This window comes from Anguilla rostrata, chromosome 6, assembly GCF_018555375.3.
Source record: "Anguilla rostrata isolate EN2019 chromosome 6, ASM1855537v3, whole genome shotgun sequence".
NCBI lineage: Eukaryota > Metazoa > Chordata > Actinopteri > Anguilliformes > Anguillidae > Anguilla > Anguilla rostrata.
This window is the reverse complement of record NC_057938.1, coordinates 44,639,836-44,659,979: the sequence shown is the minus strand read 5'-3', so window position 1 is coordinate 44,659,979 and position 20,144 is coordinate 44,639,836. Positions and strand designations below refer to the sequence as shown.

The 20,144-nt window shown below is 48.2% G+C and overlaps 1 protein-coding gene across 3 annotated transcripts; it reads left to right on the top strand.

Annotated features, from left to right (window-relative positions):
- Positions 1 to 583: 583 nt before the first annotated feature.
- On the top strand, positions 584 to 19,923 carry map3k7 (mitogen-activated protein kinase kinase kinase 7). 3 transcript variants are annotated; one of them, XM_064339961.1, is made up of 17 exons: positions 584 to 1,395; positions 3,488 to 3,598; positions 4,251 to 4,316; positions 4,584 to 4,629; positions 4,909 to 5,047; positions 5,640 to 5,768; positions 6,525 to 6,649; positions 7,138 to 7,268; positions 7,353 to 7,434; positions 7,803 to 7,936; positions 8,281 to 8,428; positions 9,835 to 9,915; positions 12,674 to 12,741; positions 14,455 to 14,554; positions 15,371 to 15,432; positions 15,932 to 16,047; positions 17,391 to 19,923. In XM_064339961.1, the coding sequence occupies exons 1-17, from the start codon at positions 1,309 to 1,311 to the stop codon at positions 17,569 to 17,571; spliced, it is 1,806 nt and encodes a 601-aa protein (XP_064196031.1). In that variant the 5' UTR covers positions 584 to 1,308; the 3' UTR covers positions 17,572 to 19,923. The 3 variants fall into 3 exon arrangements, with proteins under 3 accessions (XP_064196031.1, XP_064196030.1, XP_064196032.1); XM_064339960.1 differs by having other exon boundaries at positions 585 to 1,395; positions 5,640 to 5,764; positions 6,521 to 6,649; XM_064339962.1 differs by lacking the exon at positions 9,835 to 9,915 and having other exon boundaries at positions 586 to 1,395; positions 5,640 to 5,764; positions 6,521 to 6,649.
- The last annotated feature ends 221 nt before the right edge of the window (positions 19,924 to 20,144 follow it).

Genomic DNA, 20,144 nt, shown 5'->3' with positions numbered 1-20,144 from the left:
ACTTAATCTCGGTCCAAGAACAATGTCAATTATTCTATTAACGTCACGTTCGGCTTTTTTACTTTGTGTGGCTTGACCTCTTCCCAGAAAAATGTAATCTGTTGTTTTGTTAGAAAGATTTAAATGGTTTGAAATGCACACAGAAATTTTGTCCACTGATCAGGACACAAAGGATCTGACCTCCTTAGCTAATTCACTATAACAGTATTGTTCTAGTAAATTATAGAGGTCATATCCTTCTGTTACAATCAATGAATGCAATTTCTGTGAGTGTATTTAGACCCGAGTGTCAAAGTATTTAGGTTGCTGTGCAGACATAAGATGTGCTGCTCTTTTACTAAATAAAATAGGTGTCCAGTGTTGTGTCGTGTTGTCGGATGCATGCATGTGTGTATTTTGTAATGCAAAATAGTGGATACAGGAAAGGCAATGGTGCATTATGCTGGAAGCGCAATTGAAATATTTGCATTGTAGCAAAACAAGCATAAACATGAAGTGGAATTGAAGTTGCCCGGTATTAAGTAGTAGTAACAATTGAGGATTGGCTGTCACATTACAGCGCCTCTGTGGACATATTACTGCAAGCCATCAAAGCAACAAAAGCTGGAGGGGCTGAATTCAAAGGAGCACCGACTTCCTGGAGCTGCAGCAGGAGCAAGCTTGCTAACTGCGGAAAAAATAACAGTCAATGGAAGCGTCGCTGTAAAGTTGAAAACCTCATACAGATGGGTCCAAAGCACCCATTTTGTACAACAGATATGTCAAATAGCATCGGTCCTAGACGCATTTAATCCGGGTATCGTCCAGGCTCCATGTCTCAATATTACTGCGCCGATGTGGGGAGGTCCACGGTGCGGGGTTGTTACTTGCATCCGTAGGCTTTAGGCCACCAAGCGGCCTAAACGCAGTCACTCAGATCAGTGACATCTAGCTAGTTAGTTTTAACAATACATGGATATTTATATCCTGTAACCTTTCAACAGGCTGTAGTTAGTTGTGTGTTTATGGCACTTAGTTGGCTAACTGAGTGTAACACAGTTAGCTGGCTTGCCAGCGTTAGCTAATGCTAGCTCGTTTTGAGTTGCGCTGTAGGTTGCTAGCTAGCTAATATTAAATCTGGACAGCTAAGTTAGCAAGCTAGTTAAGTTTTTTAAAGTCACAATTTCTCCATTTGAGTTGTTTATTTTTATTGCATACGTTTTATTGTTTATTTCAAAAACCTATAATTCGGCTAGAAAGGCTGCACCTCCTGAATGTTTGCTTCATTTTAGCTAGATAGCCATATAACTCGGAATTTGTAATATAGCAATGTCTACACCTTCCGCCGATATGCTTGAAACCCCACCTGGATATCCCTTTGAAGAGATAGAATATGGGGATATTGAGGTTGAAGAGGTAAGTCTGGAGCTGACTGGGTCTGCAGTCAAAACCACTGTAACATGTTAAACTATGTAGCTCGCTAACGTTTGATAACTAGCAGTAGCTGTCGTTGTGGTTAGCCGCTAGCTACGCTGTGCAGCCAGTGTCAAATGAGGTTGAATCTCTTGCTTGTATGGCTTGCAAACCAAAACGCTCTAATAGAGAACACAAATAAAATTTTCTGCCACTATTGACGAAATGTTAAATGTGAAACTTATGTCGCTATTCTCACATTTAGTTGTGAAGGAACTCACCTTGGAAAAGGCTAATCGTAAACTTACAGTAACAAGTAGCCAGCACAAGTTGTGTACAAGCAAGTGAATGGAAATTAGTAAATTTTTCCGTATGCGTTCATCTGATTAACTTGGCTGTTGACAGTCAACTCGACTTTTTGCATGTATTTCACTTGTCCTAGGAAATTTACTACATTTTATGCAAGATAGTAATTAGAAAACTTAAGTCATCTGGATAGCCAAGTCCTCCAGACTGTGGTAATACTTGTTAGTCTTGATTAGCAAAATTGAGCAATCGGGAAAATTCCCTTTGCTAGCCTCCCCAGTGCAAATGAAACTCGGTTCCTTGAATAAACCTGTTGTATTTAACGTTAGTTTTCTATATGCAAGCCTCACGTGTTGGGGAAAAAAACATCTGTCAGATTGCTGTGAAATTGGCATTTTGTATTGGTAATTATGGCAAATAGCAGCAGTATGACTAAAAAGTGACTAAAAAGTGTTTGCATGTGTCTTACACATGCAGATTATTTTCATGGGATGAGAAATTAGATTTGTCCCCTTCCCTGCAGATGGACATCTTTCAGCCCTGGTTTCTGTTAGGCAGTGGTAATAGCTTACACTGTTGATTGTGGATTGGATGGCACTGTTTAGTCTCAGTGCAGATGGTACTGAAATGCAGTTTATGAATGGCAATATAAAAAAAGACACAACCATTGTAAAACAAGTGGCCTTCAATTGGCTATGTGTTGCTTTCTCTGCAAGCTGCATGTTTTTTTCCCATACATTCCCATTTTTATTTTGTCAGTTATGTTTTACTGTTCGGGAAGTAACCCTTTTTTTTTTTTTCCCTGCCCACACCATGTCTATTTGAGATGTTTGAAGATTAGCTATAAAATGTGTGCTTCCTGTTAATGAAGAATGAGTCAACTGTAGGGTTTTGGGTTGCACTGTTTTCCAAGCTATACTGCAGTGGAGTCTGAAAAGGAAATGTTGGCTAAATCCCAGGTGACCCAGTCAGTAAAGGTGTCTTGTAGTCACAGGTTCAAGCCTTAGCCTTAGCAGTCATCACCAGGCCCAGCAGTGGCAGGGCACAATATTGGCCGTGCTTTGCCAGGGATTAGGAGGTTTTAAGTGGGCCAGGTTCTTTCAGTTGCTGCTGCGTTAGGTCTCAACAATGCACCAAAGCTATGAGTCATCATTGGAGGGTAGATCCTCCAAAAGGCGCTAGCTCTCTTGTAGTACTGTATGAGCTACAGGGTGTGCAGAAGTCACTGGCCACAGTCAAGTGCACCTGACCAACTCAAATCTGGTCACTTCAAGAATTATGTTAAGTAGTTGATGGATCAGTGGATGTGTCGCTGTCCTACTCAGTACTCAGTCATAATTATGTTTTCAGATTGTTTAACCGTAATTGTTTCAATTTGAATGAAAAAGCGACTCATTTTGAAGTTGACTTTCCAGCAGGCTGTTTAACAAATACTCTACTGGGCCACAGCCACACAATAATGCACAGCCTAAAGTGTCAACCCTTGTGCTTAACGTTAGTATTTATGATGCACAAACATATTAAGGCTTTAGAGCCACAAATGTATTGCAACAGCTGGTAAACTAAGATTAGGGCCCATGTGCATCGCCTCTCATTTATGCGTCAGAGAGACGATGCGTTTATGCATCTGCTGATGCTGTAAATTAAGCGAAAATGTCATGTTCAGAAAGTAACCTAATCATACTCATCTAAACCTCTTACTATTTAAATGACATATATAAAATACATTTTTTTTTAAAGGCAGTACCTTTCGAGACGTTTCACTCGTCTTCTTTCTTCTCCTTTTCAGGTGGTTGGAAGAGGAGCTTTTGGCGTCGTCTGCAAAGCTAAATGGAGAGGCAAGGACGTAGCCATCAAGACGATAGAGAGCGAGTCCGAGCGAAAAGCGTTTATAGTCGAGGTATTCTCGCTCTTTTTTGTTTTCGATTGCTTTGATTTTTTGGTTCTGTTTGTAGTTTGTGCCTTGTCCCCGAAGTGGGGCACGCGTGTTCTTAATAAATGGGCGCAACATTATTCGGTTAGCGGCCAGCCATTACTTAAGCCCGCTTCCTGGAGGAGCCAAAGAGTTTCATTATTGCGCCGTGCGCCAAATATTGATTAAAAATGCAGCAACGGCAGCGGCGGCTCCCAGTTTAGTTATAACGGTAATGTGTTTACATTTACTCCCGGTATCCTCTCATTAGCGCATCTCTCCGCTGTACGGTAATCACGGAGCGGAGCTGCATTTTATTAAACTGAGACACTGGCGCCATTCGGAGGCATGCCGGCTCTGTTATTAATCTCGACCTGCGAGCGTGTATTCAGAAGCGGGAAGCAGGAAATGAGAAGGCCGCCGTACGCTTTGCAGCTGATGGGGGGTGTTTGGGAGGGGGGGAGGGGGGTTAGGGGACTGTGGGGAAGGGGCGGGGTAGGGGGAGAGAGGTGCCGTTAAGTGCTCGATTTTGAAAACCTTTTGAAAGCCTTCGGAAGATTGATTGCTGTTGACGTTCTTTGCGTTCAGATGCGAAGCGAATCCATCACCCTCCTTTACGTGTCATGTTTGTCCCATTCAGCTTCGACAACTTTCGAGGGTGAACCACCCCAACATCGTGAAGCTTTATGGGTCATGTAATAACCCAGTAAGTCCATTATTTAAAGTGCACTTTTATGGGATTGTGGGGAATGTGTGGAGCTATTGTCTGTCATTGGGTTGTTCTTACAGTAAATATAAGCTTAGTTTTATAGAGTGAAACAGTATGTGTGCTGTCTTTCTCAGAGGCTATGGGGGTATTTCAGATATGTATATGACTGTAAGAGAATATAATTATTTGGTCCCCCAGCATTCAGTTTCCTGTTGTTTTATGGTATGCTTCATCTAAATGCCTTATGCTCATTCTCGTCTGCAGGTTTGCCTTGTAATGGAATATGCTGAAGGTGGATCTTTATATAATGGTGAGACATTGGACTGTTTGAAATGGTCTCGCAGTGTTGTACGTCTTTTTTATTTATTTATGAATTTTTGACGTCCGTACTGGGAAGGACAATGTGAGATTATCTGGCTTATAAACTTGAAGATATTTACTGTGCAGGAGAGCTAGAAGCCAAATGCATGCTTATGTTCATGCATGTTTGGTCGTTATTGTGATCGTTGCACAGTAATGGTTAGAAGTCTTGACCGGTCCAAAGAGCAGGATGCTGTTGCGCAGCACTGACGGTGCCGTTTGCTTGCAGTGCTGCACGGAGCCGAGCCCCTCCCCTACTACACCGCCTCTCACGCCATGAGCTGGGCCTTACAGTGCTCCCAGGGAGTCTCCTATCTCCACGGCATGAAGCCCAAGGCCCTCATCCACAGGGACCTCAAACCACCAAAGTATGAACTGTCTCTCTCGTGCTCTCTTACTTTCTCTCTCGCTCTGTCTCTCTTACTCTCTCTCTCTCACTCTTTCTCTGTCTCTCTCACGCTGTCTCACTCTCTCTCTCATTCTATCTATCTATCTCTCTCTCTATCTCTTATTGTCTCATTCAGTTAACATTACGTAGTTGTCCACAGATGTTTGCTAGGGTCAGGTCTCCTTATGTCTCACTTATTTCGGAGGTAGCGTTAGCTTGCCTGTTATTTTGGTGTTAGCTGGTAGCGCTTTTAATTTGCGCAGTACACTCGCGCCCCGCTGTGAGATCTTTAATGTATGTTCATTAAAGTGTTCTTTGCAGCGGTATTAGGATTTGGGAGATGAGGGCATTTTAATGTACTTTTGATTGAATTGCTTAGCGCAGCCTCACCAGACCATTAAGTTCTTTGCTTGCACGGGCGTGATCGATTGCATCTCGGAGCTTCGCAAAAAAGTAGCCGTGCTTTTCAGTCTCTCGCGCTTGGACGTCTGCATCTTGAGGGGACGATTGCTGGTTTGTTGGGTCGCCGTGCGAGTAAAACATGGCCGCCCCCTCTGTTTGCCTCTTTGAAGCCTGTTGCTGGTGGCGGGCGGGACGGTGCTGAAGATATGTGACTTTGGGACGGCCTGCGACATTCAGACGCACATGACCAACAACAAAGGAAGCGCAGCCTGGATGGCCCCGGAAGTGTTTGAAGGCCAGTACCGGAAGCACAACGCACATCGTGTGCTATAATGAGAGCCAGTCCGGTTGAGTGGCGAGTCTTTTTTTCATATGTCATTCGGTATTCATTGATTGTAGCCACGCATGTTTGTTATAATTTGGGAATTGTAAAGCATTCATTTAAGAGATGGATGGCAACCTCTGTTCTTCTGGTGCCGATTAAAGTTTGCGAAACTGAATTGCCAAAGTGTTTGGGGATATTAAATTAGCTTCAGTCTTTACTGTACCTCATTTCACTGATCACCTATGGAAGCCTTATGCCAAGGGAGTTGCTGTGGTGCGCAGGTTCCAATTTAGCCCTGTTTGCGGAGGGAATAGCGCGGCTCGTGCAATTAAACCCCGCGCGTTTGCTCTGGCAGTGAACTCAATTAAGCTTATTGGCATCGCCGAGAAGCGTTTGTATTATCAAAAGGCATCAACATAATAACTTTAAAATGTGGGAGCAATGAGCAGTTTAATTCCACTATGATAAACACAGTAATTACCTATCTCAGGAGCCGTCCTCCAGTAAATTGCCTCCTTGTTTTAAACGCTCGAAAAGTTGCGGGAACGGTAACGCGCTCCCGCGCTTCGCAAAGCAAATAGCTAGGTTTTTTATTTTTTTGGTAAAAAGGCACCGCTGAGAATTCCCGTTCGCTCCGCAGCGTCGGGCCTAGACCGAGCGGGGCCTCGAAGCGGGGCCTCCGAGCGGGGCCTCCGAAAGATCCGAAACGTCCCCTTGTGTCCGCAGGCAGCAATTACAGCGAGAAGTGCGACGTCTTCAGCTGGGGGATCATCCTGTGGGAGGTCATCACGCGCCGGAAGCCCTTCGACGAGATCGGAGGCCCCGCCTTCCGCATCATGTGGGCCGTGCACAACGGTGAGCGCGCGCGCGGGCGTGGGGAGGGGTGGAGGCGCCGCACCGCGCACGGGTTTAATTAGTTTAGCGCCCCGCCGGGGGAGGGAGGGGGGGGAGGCATTAAAAAGAGCAGCCTCACCTGCGTAACGGTTCCAGCTGACGCCTCAGCGGCGTGATGATGGAGCGAAACGGCGAGCGGGACGCAGGGAATACGCCCGGGGCCCAGAAGTGAGGCGCGCAGTAATCTTAAACTCACTCCGCACTTTGGCTGCGTCCTCAGCTCCTCATTATGCAAATAACGCGGCACTTCGTTTGGTGCAGACTTTTTTCCCTCTCTCCCTTAAATGGCGCTGCTGTTCGCTGCCTACGCTGCTGTTACGTGACCAGCGATACCGTGCCATTCCGTATGTTGCGTTGTGCATGAATGGCTAGCGCTCTCAAGGGAGCGTCTACAAACGAGTTCTTGCGCTCGAATTTCCGGCTCTTTTAACCGTGACGCGCGTTCCCAGGTACGCGGCCTCCCTTGATCAAGAACCTTCCGAAGCCCATCGAGAGCTTGATGACGCGCTGCTGGTCCAAAGACCCTTCACAGCGTCCCTCCATGGAGGAGATCGTGAAGATCATGACCCACCTCATGAAGGTAACACCCCCCCCCCCACCCCCCATTAGAACAGTTCAGTCTTCTTATGGAAATGGTTAGGTGACACTCACTGTCTCTTTCCAGTACTTTCCAGGATCTGATGAACCCCTGCAGTATCCCTACCAGTATTCAGATGATGGTCAGAGTAATTCCGCTACCAGCACAGGTAAAATTGGAAGAGCTCAACTGAAGCCAACAGCCAGGTTGAGGAATTCAAAAAGACTGTAGTGGAGGTAGTAGATGCTGTAGTTTTTCAGATCGCTTTATCCTTTCTTAGATCGGAGACATTAGGCACTGCCATTCCCATATTTTTCCTATTCTGATGTTCCACCTCTCAGCCTGTGTTTTACTGTGAATTACGTATTGCAGCGAAGCTACTGCGAAATTAGCCTTGGTTGTCAGGGCCCAAGTTTGCCGATGTGTGCGTATACATGTGTATGTTAAATGTATTTATAAAATACACGTTTTATTGTTTATTTTTTTGCACGTGTCTGAGTACTGCGTAAAAAGGGAATGGTCTCTGCCTCTTTGCAGGGTCCTATGTGGACTACACCTGCACCAGCACCAGTAACAGGAGCGACATTAACATGGAACAGGGAGACTCTCAGGGGAGCAACGACACCATCAAGATCATGGAGACGAAGTTTGCACCTCCGTTCAAACCAAAGGTAGTTCTCGGTCCCTCGTGTGTCCATGATGCATTCAGTCATACTAGTCGGAAGACGTTGCTGTTTGATCCATTTCCATCTGTTCCACTATCTGAGAGGAGGAACAAAAATACAATCTGTTCATTGATCTGCTTAGAGACTGTGAAAAGATCCTATAAAATGAATGGCTTTTCCCTATTTGAAATGGCATTATGCAAAGCATCTAATCAACCTTTCACTGAGGGGTCTCTGATTTAATTCCTAAAATGAGTCATTAATTCCAGTTGCTGTGCTTTTTGCACAATGGGGTGGATATTAGGGAAAAGATGTTACAGGATTGCATTATTGCGGCTTCCGTTAACCAGGGCGACGCGATGTGGAGCCTCCCCCTGTCCAGAGGGGGCAGTGTGGAGAGCCTCGCGGGGCGGCCGCAGTGCCTGGCGTCGTCTGACAGCAAGCGAATGAGCACCGACCTGTCGGAGCTGGAGCACAGGATGCCCTTCGGACCCGCAGGTAACGCCGGCAAACGGGTAACCCCGGAAAACGAAGCGCAGGCATCTCGAAAACAAAGGTCAATTTAAGAAACGGGAAATCTGTAAGAGGCCCGGATAAACTCCTAAAGCTTTCGTGCGTAGATGCATTCGTACCTACAGATACCCAAGAGGGATAACGGTAACGAAGAAAGGCACGTCAGAGAGGTGCGGGTAAGAAATGCGGGCAACTTCACGAAACAATCCAGATGCACGCGGGCCTCTGTGAGAAAACGGGAGGGGAAACTTCAGAAGGCAGGATCTGCTCCTATAGCTGTTAGGCATCCAGGTTCTGAGCGCTGTCAGAAGCGCAGAACGCGTTTCATCTCGTCGGTAACGCCGAGCGAGCGTGGGAGCGGCGGAAACGCCCCCGCGGCGGCTCTCTCTCTCGCTCAGGCAGCCACGTTTCGTCCGCTTTCATCATACCGCGACGGCGCACCGGAGCTCCGCGCGCCTCGCGGCGCCGGCTAGCGCGCGAGCTTCCCCGTTCCAGCCCTGCGTCCAACCGCCGCCGCCGAGCCGCTCGCGAAATCATGAAACGCATGCTCATTAACCGCCATCTCACCCGGCTTCTGGTTGTGTGCTTGTCAGTTTTTTTGTTTTTTTTTAACCGGCAGGAATTTAAGTGCTGCGTCGATGTGCTTCTGTTTCTGTTTTATGTACTCTAACCATTTGCAGGACTCTGCTGACATGAATTTTGTTCCGGCACGTTCCGCATTGACAGTCCACGTGCATATAGATCGAGGCTGTGAAAGCTTAACGTTCGTATTAGGGGCCAGTACCCACACTGTTTGGGTATTGACTAACTGTGTCAACTATGGAGTTGTGGTACTGTAATACATGGTTAAATTATGTCGGAAAACCCCTGCTACAACATTGCTAATTACTGTGGATAAAGGAAAATAACCAATTGTTGGCTGAATATGTATTTTAATAAGACTAATATCAGTTTATCTGCCAGTATGTGTTCCATTATCAATGAGGCGCGGCTCCCAGGATTCACAGTTAACATTCACATTCCTCATTCTGTTTCAGCATTTCCACTGTTCCAACATTCATCACTTAAATTTCATTTAAGTTAGCGGCTGCATGAGGTAAATGTCTGTAACGTGTCTGGTCTGACTAGTCGAAGCATGCCTGCTGCAGCCCCCCCTTAACCCCCCTTACCCCCCCCCCCCGCACGTTGCGCTTCCTGATGCTCGCAGCGCACCACGCCCTGCATGCCCCTCCTGAGGGGGGGTAGGGGGGTCCTGAGGGGGGGGAGGAGCGGGCGGAGGAGAGAGACGGCCCCCCGAACACTGACCGTTTGCCTGCTTGGATCCTCCTGTGTAGTGTGCACGCGTGTACGCAGCCGTGTGAGTGTGTGTGTGTGTGTGTGTGTTTTCGCAGCACGCCCCCAGCATAAGCGAGGCCACCGTAAAACCGCCTCGTTCGGCACCATTCTGGACGTTCCCAAGATCGTCGTCACAGGTACCGGCGACAGCGGGCCTGGGTACCTGTTCTAGCGCCCCCGCTCGCCCGAGCCTTCGGCCTCCATCTGAACCTTGCTCTCAATCCGCGGCTTGCTGTGCAGCGCGGCCCTCCTGTCTGTTACTCCAGGACGTAGGCTTTTTAGAGACGTCACCGCCTCATCGCGATTTAGGCAGGCTCTTACAGCGGCCTGAAGCTGACGGTCATAACCATTCACCACAGATTGTATAGACTAACCAGATGCTCAGCTCCTGTGTACCTTCCATTCTGTCTGCTTTATAAAGGCAGCAGGTTTTAGTCAGAAACCAGAACTTCTACTGCTGAATTATATTGCTAAACATCTATTTCCACGGTATCTGCACTTGGTTACACCCCTAAATTAATATTCATAAGCTGCAGTAAACTGGAATGTTTTGGCTTCAGGGAAACACTACTTCATATTCGGAATACTGCTGAGTGGTGAGACTAGAGTCTGTGACACCCCCACAGCAGCAGGTTTTCCGATGTCCACACACGGAATTCTGTCAGTTTCGGCGTTCCGACGATTCCGAGGCGGAATCCCGGAGATGAATATTCATGCGAGGCGCACACTAGCGGGCTTCGAGTGAACGAGACCTGGAGTAACACGCACGAGGGCCACCCCCCCCCTCCTCCCCCCCGCCCTTCCGGCTCTGCGGTGTTTGGGTCCAAGCCGCCGGGGTCGGCTCCCGGGGCTCCGCCCCCGCGGCCGAGCCAGCCGAACGAGCGCGCGGTCGCCCCCGGCTACCGGACCGCCGTCACCCCTCGCGCTCCAATGGCATTTCGAGAGGCACGACTAATTGTTTTTCGCTCACACCCATTAACTTTTCCAAATGTCACATTAATCAATTTGTCTCACATCAAGGATCATTTCTGTTATTATCAGGGATTAGGGGGCGAGGAATTGAGAGAGAAAAAAAAGCATGACCGTGTCTGAAGTGGAAGTTACAACCGACTCAATTACTCACTAATTAATTAAACATAGTGACTCTGTGGCTCTGCCGAGTCGGGTTGATTTTAATTAATAGTAAGCTACTGTCGTCGACACTTGAGTACAATTAAGTAAATCCACTCATCCAGACGGTCAGTCCTCTTGCTTATGCACCCACTCTACATGTATTTTGATCATTAAAATAGTCACTAGATTGGTTCCATTCACAATAAGCAGCAGTCTTGATGCATCTGAACTGCTGTGGTCATATTCAGTTGGATTAAATTCAAGCACGTACCCTTATCCATGGGAGAAGCAACCATGGGTCTGGAGCACCGTGTGCATTAGTCCATCGCTGTATTGATTCGGGTTCGAAAAAGCAAACGAGTAAGCAAACCAGACGAGTGTTTTTTTGGGGGTTTTTTTACGGTATGCTTACAGCTTATCATAGTTCCTGCTTATCAATGCCAGTGTATTGATTTCACGCACAAATGCAATCTCTCCTGGCACTGTTATTTGTGGGAGCGACAATTGATTGAGCTGCTTTAGTCTCCTGTTTTGTGCCGAAATGTCATCTAAACGATAGTTAGACGTTCCTTTAACCCAGTTGGGGCCTAGCGCTCTCTTTCCTGTATCTGGTCCCTTTGTGTTGTACAGTGTTGACCTGAGCTTTCTGCAGTGTGCCAGTGTACAGGTTGTGCTTGGTAATTTATACTGCAGGTGGCACCATTTCACACGTTATTACTGTAATTGGTGATGGCATTGTCTTACCTGTAACTCATTGACAACTAAACAAACAGTATTTGGACGTTCAAGGGGTGTTCACAGTAACGCTTTCATACATTTCCCAGTCACAACCTTTACATGTTTGAGGGCTTTTGAATACCCCCTAGTGTGGTTTTGACTAGCTCCTTCACACCCTTTGAGAATTCCTGTGGTTTTCATGTCCAGGTAGCTGCCTTTCAAGTTTGGGCTTTAAATCTACTCTCTCTCTCCAACGTAATCATCATCCTGATTCTTCTTTTTAGCCCCGCCTCCTTAATCTGACGTGCGCTATCACGTGATGTCACTGGCCTGCAGCGCCAGCTGATTTAACGACTTCATTCCTGGTGTTGATTTTTCCAAAGAGAAAAGCTTTCCGGACCTTTCCTGTGTGCGTGTCTTGGTGCGTTTTGCTGTGATCGTGTGGTTCCTTTAGATGGGACAGCTGTGAGTGTGTGTGTTGGGGGTGGGGTTTGGGGGGGGGGGGTTGACATTGCCTTCATTGTCTGGTAATTGGCGACAGGTGGACGCAGCAGAGTTTAGAGTATTTTCATGGCAAGACGTGACCGAGGACATCGTTGGGAGGTGTCTGGCGGAGACCGAGCCGTTAACACGCTTGACTGGCAGGGAGCTGGGGGGGTCTGCGCTGTTACTCAGAGGATGCCGGTGGGGTCACGGCTGCCCCCTTATTTTCTTTGGCAGGGGAAGAGGGACAGGAACAGGAACAGGGCCGCTTAGCGCGGCGTCCCGACCTTAATGTCAGGCCCCCAAAGCGTAACGGCCTCGAAAAGGCCACCCTCTCTGTTCAGTGGAGAGGTCTGTCTAAATACATGAAGGAAAGAATCAGAGCAGAGCCAGATTAGGTATTAGTGTGGTAGGTGCGTGTGTGTGTGTGTGTGTGTGTGTGTGTGTGAGCTCTAACTTTGCAGCTGTCCCTGTGCCTCCCTCTGAATCGCCGCGTTAGAAGTGGGCATGGCCCCCGCGGTGGCGTGTGCACGCAGTGTGATAGCCTGTCTCCTCTCTGCCACCCCCCCCACCCCCCTACAGCCACGTGCGAGTCCCAGAGACGCAGATCCGTGCAGGACCTCCCGGGGATCGGCACCGAGTCCAGCCAGGTATGGAGCGCCAAAGCTAACGCCTCACCCTGCTAGTCTGCCTGGTGCTGCACAGTCTCTATGGTTTCCTGCATAGAGACTATAGGGCTTGTTTTCAGGTTCAGAATTTACATTGTGTGTATTCTATGTATGTGCTCTTAATTGAGCTGCTTTTTTCCTCTTTTCCTGAAGGGGGGGTAGTTAGGAGTAGACGGAGGAATGTTCTCTCTCCTCCCCCCCCACTCCCTCCAACGTTTGCTGTGCCAAAACACCATCTAAAACATAGGTAGATGTTCCTAGATTTAACGTTGTGTGTCCCCATTCCTACACGTTCCTAGAAAATGGCGAAAGTTATTATTATTATTATTTTTATTTATATATGTGTTTTTGCGTCTTTTGTTGTTTTTATTTAGTTTTTAGCGAATGCTTCGCTACGCTCCTTCGGGTGTTCTGCTTACAGTGTAAAACCCAGCTGTCAGAAGCCATCGCTTCCCCCGCTCCACTGATGTGTTGCGAGGCCCTCTGTCGAAGAACGAACGGCGCGGCGTAACGTAGCGGCTGGGAAGAGCGGCGGTTGGAGCTGCGTTTGCGTCGGGTTTAGGAAACGCTCCCTTCCCCCTAAGGGCCGCCTCGAAGCCGAGCGTCTTCCCCGAGAGCTTCCCTAGTCCCGCCGTTTCGGGGGAAACGCCGCTCCCACCGTTCCCGGAGCGGCGGGCAGGCGTACGGGCGCACGGCCCGCTTCCCGTTAACGGAACGAGACGGGAACTGCCGTCCGTGCGAACGCTTGAAACGGTGGCGGCGCCTGCCGTTTTATCTCCGTTTCACATAGAATTCGCGATTCTTCCCGAAAACCAAATCCGTGCTCGCGTGTTTCTTTGAGATGAAGATGCCCACGGAAGATTTACTGACGGGAGAATTTCCTTCCAGTGTTATCTAGGTTACCCACATGTTTTCTTAAGTTGGCTGTTTCGCTCCTCATCCTGTTTCATCCCAGCAGGAGTTCCTGTTGAAGAGCGTATACCAGTAAAGGAGGAATGCCAACATTCAGGATCTCTCGTATTATTATTATCAGTTTGCGGTTCTGAACATGTCACAACACTAGCCTCTACCCTACTGGGCTACGTATTAACAGCTAATGGTATTTTTTATATGGAATAGTGGTTTTGAGAAAAGAATGTGTAAAATCAGTAATGGTTCCCTCTTGGACCTTTTGAGTTTAGAAATAGGTGAAAACATCAGCCCATCAGTTCTGTATTTCCCGTATGGAAGCTGAGACCTCTGGCGATCTCTGTGGAGCTGTTTATCACAGTTCATCACAGCTGGCTGGCTAACAACGCTCATTTCAACAACTGTTTAAGCAAACACAACGTCAGCATTAGCGGGCTAACATCGATGCTATTTTGTAACGACAAACCTTTGTTTGCTAATCGGCTCACTGGCTTGATAATGGAGATAATACACACAGATAATACTGTCTGAATCTTTTTCCAGATTTAGTTCAGTCTGGTGTAGTGTCTGCCGTGATTAAGTCATCGACAGTGACCGATTTGTCACATGACACACACTCCGCAGGATGTTTTGTGAAACTTTCTGTGCGGCTGTAGAAAGGCCCCGCCCCGCTGTCCACCGTCGATGTCTTGCGATAATTGGCTGCAGCCCTTACCGGGCGCGTCCCCGATTGGCCGCTCGGCGGACCGAGAGCGCCCCTGATTGGCCGTGCTGTCTGTCTTGCAGGGGAGCCGGAACAGCAGCAGGTCCTCCAGCCCCAGCATGAGGATGGTCACGTCGGACAAGACAGGCAGGGGCTACAGCTTCTCTCCAGACGACCCCTCAGGTAGGAGCACGTCCACTGGCCCGGAGAGAATCCTCCTGCTGCGTTCACACCGTTACAGACTTACTGTCACAGACTTATTATAGGCTTGTTAGACTGGATACAGACTGCAACAAGTATATTTCCTAGGCATCTTGGAAGATTAATGGAGGATTATAAAAGGGCAGGGGTAAATGTTAAACATAATTTGTTTTTTGTGGTATTTTTCTCATTCCCTCAGAATTGGTAAGCGGTTTACTTAGGAGTGCATTTCAGTGAGTCTTTTTTTTTCTGTCATTGGTCACCTTTTCATTTCATTATTTCAAAGGGGGAGTAGCTACTGCGCCGTATAATTTTTGAGGCACTCTCCTCATTAGGGCGTTTGCTACCCGTCGTTTCTGTGGGTCTTCCTCGCGTCGTCCGTTTGAAGCCGTCACAGCGGCGCCGCGTGAATGCAGAGCTCGGTTACTGAGGGCAACCGCGGGAGCTGCAGGACGCGTCTGTGGTGTTTCCCGTTAGTTTTCTTTGAGGAACGGAGCGAGTGGAGTTCGCTGGAGCACTTTGAAGTGAGGGGGGTTTTTTTTCTACATTGTTCCGTCGGGTCGTGTGTGCATTCAGACACTTAAGTGAGACGCTTGGCTGAGGCATCCCCATTGTGGTCACTGAGTCGCCGCTGGTGAAGTTATTTGCTGCAGCTGCCCTGTAGTCATCGAATTAAACATCTCAATTCCGTGCGCCCAGCAACCTGAAGGGCTTCTTGTGTGCGCTGATAACCAGGCTGTTTTTCCATAGTGTGTAAAGTGTAAAACGGCTGCTGTTGTTTTTTTTCTCACCCCGCAGATTCAAACGGATCAGACAACTCCATTCCCATGGCTTATTTGACACTGGACCACCAGCTACAGGTAGGGAGCTAGTCCAGGTCTCTTCCCCCCACCCACCCCCCAGCCCACAGGGAAAAGGCTTCCACCAACGGAAAAGTCATCCGACGCGTGTCGGTCCACGTGAATTTTAATCACTTTCACTAAGAATAAATACGTTTGTGTACTCCTAAAAATTAGTTTGTCTTTTTTTTTTTTTGCTCTCTAAAAAAAAAAAAAGTCTATGTGTGTCTGCTGAGCTAAAACATCGCAGCTTCAAAGATGTTTTGACGGACACTGAGAGCAGACTCTGTCAATTTAGATAATTAAGCCGGGATTACCTCTCGTCGCAAACGGAGAAAATGGCGGTATAAATACACTTTGGCACCGGCAGCGGGCGGGCGAGACGTGTCGACACTGATTTTGAGGGGTATTTTTAAAAGCTCGGACTCGGGCCGGCGTTATAAATATGCTCGCGTCGCCGTCCGACAGCCTGCAATCTGCAGAACCAATTAACGGCGTCGCCATGCCCGTGTATTTCCAGCCTCTCGCGCCCTGTCCGAACTCCAAAGAGTCCATGGCCGTCTTCGAGCAGCACTGCAAAATGGCCCAGGAGTACTTGAAGGTGCAGACGGAAATCGCCCTGCTGCTACAGAGGAAGTAAGTGGAGAGAGAACCCTGTTTGTCTGTCTGTCAGTGTGAAGAGATGTGTCTGTCTTTGCCAGTGTTGTGTCGTTAACTGTCAATCAAACTGTCAGTTTGCACTGTAACGGAGTCTCATCACACCTTTATTCGTATTTGGCTTTGTTGTCGCGTCCTACGCCATTTTAGATCCCTTTGACGTTTCGTCGGGTTTTGATTAAGTTCTTCCGTTGTCGGGGCTGTGCGGAAACGACGCCGGCCGTCGTAGCGGGACCGAACGCGCACGACGTCACGTTTCCCTCAAGACAGGAAGATTTCGGGTCCTCCGCCACGGGCAGGCGAGGCCATCGCCACGGGAACCACGCCAAAGAAAGTACGGTCAGACTAAAAAGCACTATATATAAGAACGGCGCATGCTGAAGAAGACGCCGTCCGGCGGACGAGGCAGAGGAAAACGAGCCCGCGGCTCTCCTAGCGACAGCCCAGCGCGCCGGTTCAGCCGCTGTCGTTCCGCCCAAGCCCCGTATTTTTAGACGGTGACTCCAGCGGAAAGACGGGCGCGTCTCGCGTTTCTCCCGCGTCTCTCGGCTTTCAGGCGGCCGCAGCGTCCCGTCCAAGATTTTTCCCGACCGCCATTTTATTATCATATTTGCTAATCGCAGCGCAGGGCCTGATTCTTTGGCGTTTCGGTGCGCTGCTTAAGCGCGAATGGCTAATTTTATAGAGCGGTCAGGAAGGAGACGGACATCGTCGCTATCGGTCTTAATTAGCCGCGCCGATGGCGGAGCGCGGGCGGCGGAAGGTTCCGGCGCGCTGCGGCGGGAAACGCATTACCCGCGCGAGCTGGAAGCGGCGTCCACCGCGCCGAGCCGCGAGAGACCCCCGGCGGCCTGTCAATACCGACGCCCCGCAGCTGTCAGCACTTTAATTAAAGAGCAGCTCAGCACCTCTCTCTCCCTCCCATCCCCCTCTCACTCTCTCTATCTCTCCCCATCTGTCCTTGCTCTATTTTTCTGTTTCTCCCCTCTCTATCTCTTTCTTTCTGTCTGTCTCTCTCTCTCCTGCTCTCTTTCTGTCTCTGTCCCTCTCTCTTTCTCTGCCCATCTCTTCCCTGTCTCATCTGTCTCTCTTGCTTCTTGATCTCTCTTTCTCACCCTCTCTCTCTCTCTCCCACTCCCTCTCCCCTCTCTCTCTGTCTCTCTGCCCCTCTCCCTCTCTCTCTCCCCCTCACTCTCCCTTTTCCTCTCTCTATATCTCTCCTCCCCTCTCTCTCTCTCTCTCTCCCCCCTCACTCTCCCTCTTCCTCTCTCTATATCTCTCCTCCCCCTCTCTCTCCTCCCTCTCTCCCTCCCTCCCGTTAGGAAAGAGCTGACGGCCGAGCTGGACCAGGATGAGAAGGACCAGCAGAACGCCTCGCGCCTGGTGCAGGAGCACAAGAAGCTGATGGAGGAGAACAAGAGCCTGTCCACGTACTTCCACAAGTGCAAGAAGCAGCTGGAGCTGATCCGCGCGCAGCAGCAGAAGAGACAGGGCACCTCGTGACCGCGCCCCCCTCCCCTGGCCCCCCCCCGGCCCCCCTCCTCACAACAGATCACCCCCCCCTCCTCCCCTCCCCTCGAATGCCTGTCCAAACCCCCTCCCCCCCTCCCTGCCGCCCACCCTCCTCCCCCTTCCCCTTAACATGTGGGACATGGGTAATAGGTTGCCTTGGTCTATAGGTTACTGGCTTTCTTGCACTGTAAGAGACCTATGATCTACTGTGTTGGAGCATGCTGCATTGTGTACCTTCATGATGTGACTTCAGAACAAGGGGGGGGAAGGGGAGAATTCGAATGGGTGGGAGGGGACGGGGCGTCATTCCCATTGACAATCAAGGCCCCCCCGCCGCGTCCCGGTAACTCATAACGAATGCCGAAGTTGCGTCTGCTCGGTGCTGACGCAGCAGGCAACGAACGCGCATCGCGTGGGGGGGGGGGGGTGTCCCAGAATTCCTCATTATAGCGAGAGCGTAGGACACAGGAGGGTGTTTAACACCCCCAGTCAGGGCCTCCGAGAGTACCGCAGGTCGAGAGTCTGAGACGCTGGCGGTTCTGGGATCCTGTTGGCTCGGGCAGAAGCCAGGGGAGGGCGGGTCTCCAACCTCACCCCACGTGTCTCAGATTCTCGCAAGAGCACACGGACCAGCGGGTCAGTCGGCGTGCAAATTATTCCCCCCTGCCCCCCAATCAAAGAGAAATGGGTTGGGATTCGATGGCCACGTTTCCACTAGAACGTCGCCAGTGCATTTTAACTGAACAGGCTGTGCGCAACACTCACCAAACCGATTGTTTTAAATGTCGCATATTTGATTGTATACCTTTTCGCCTTTGTGGGGAATGTGGCCGTTGCTAGGGTACCTGAGGGCCATCTCGGTTTTGTCTGGGGGCAAATGCTCAGTGGTAAATGTTCTCCCTCTGTAAAGAATTTAATGTGAACATAAGCAGAGCAAGTGACATCTGCCACAACCTTTTCACTAACATGAAATGTTTGTAGATGTTCTTGATTTTATTTTATTTTTTAATGGTGGATGTATTTTAAGTATAGCTTTAAATGAACATGGGTCAAATATCCAGAGAAAGACAAGGAATGTATGGTGAGCACGTTTCAATACAAACCTTGTATTTGTCTCTACATGCTGAGATGCAAGACTTGTTCTAGTTCCATTTTCTTCGGGTTTTTTTAAACAACGCAACCAAATAAATCCCGCGATTGTGAACCCTTCCTGCGACGCCTGAAATGCTCCACGTTTTTGTTCCATGAGATCTCCAATTACTTAAACTCATAATTAGCGATTCTAAATGAATTCTGGTGAAAACAGGCTCAGTGCAGTGTACCTGGTACTTTAAACTTCAGACAGCTGTGAATGATGTCAGATTTTGGCTTTGCAGGAACCGCGTTTCACACGCAAGACTAAAAAACGAAAAGCTCTTTGCCTGTCGTCTGCTGAACACGCTAAGGGAGAGGTGACGCTAGACTCACGTGTATCATGGTTTCGTCGTTCTTTTTCCTTTTGCCGTTTCTTTTCTGTGAAATAGCTGGTTTCGTATGATACGTAGGCCGGTTTGTGGACGGTAGCTTTGGTCTGGTACGTCATAACAGAAAGGCGTCCTCCGCCTCAACACAGTACGTTTTGTTTACTTTTAGTTCACAGAGATGCCTTAGAATTGTACCGCTTGCAATTTGAAGTATTTCCTTCGTTTTTTGCCGTACCGAAAGCTTGTCAAATTGCACCTCGTGTAACATAATTAGCCGTCTGAAAAAAAATGTGACTTTTACTACTCCGGGAGTTGCATATGCAAATGAACAAACCAGGAAGCAGAAAGGTGATGCCCCTGCTTGTTCGCTGTAATTTCAGTTTTGAAGATATGCTGCAAGAGAAATCTCGTTCACTTTAGAATTTCCGAAACCAGGAGAGTCACTCATGCAATGAACGAATGAACCTGCTCTGCTTCAGCGTAGCTGAGGAGACCACCTTTAATTTAAGTGTGTACCTTTGTACTGTTTAATTTTACATGCGCTCTAGAGGCCCCTCAAGTGTTTTGCACAATCAGATGGTTTTACTGAACACCCGTTAGCAAATAATTATACAGTTCGAGTCTTGTATGTGAAAACAGCCGTTTTATTATACAAGCCAAATAAATAGTAACTTATCAATATGTATAGAATACATATTTAAACAATTCATTTATGATATGCAGTGAGGTTTTTTCCCCACAGATTTTTTTTTAAGGTTTTGAGTTCACGCTATACTATTTACTATGTACTGTATATAAAATGTCTGATTTCTTAAACTATGGATATGGGAATAAATCAGTGGAAACATGAACTGTGGTGAAATAAAGGGATTAAAGAATGTTTTGCCTGCTGGTTTCTGTTGTCATTTCCTAATTGTGAATGTATTTTTGTACGTGTTTGTGTATATACAAATATGGTCACACATCTGCAGTGGCACCTTTTCAATGTCATAATGTCATAATCCACTTTTGTTATAATTTCTGTTCTGTGTCACGTAGTCGAACACACAGCTTCATTTATTTGTTCAGTTATTTATTTATTTATTTGGTGCAATGAATTGG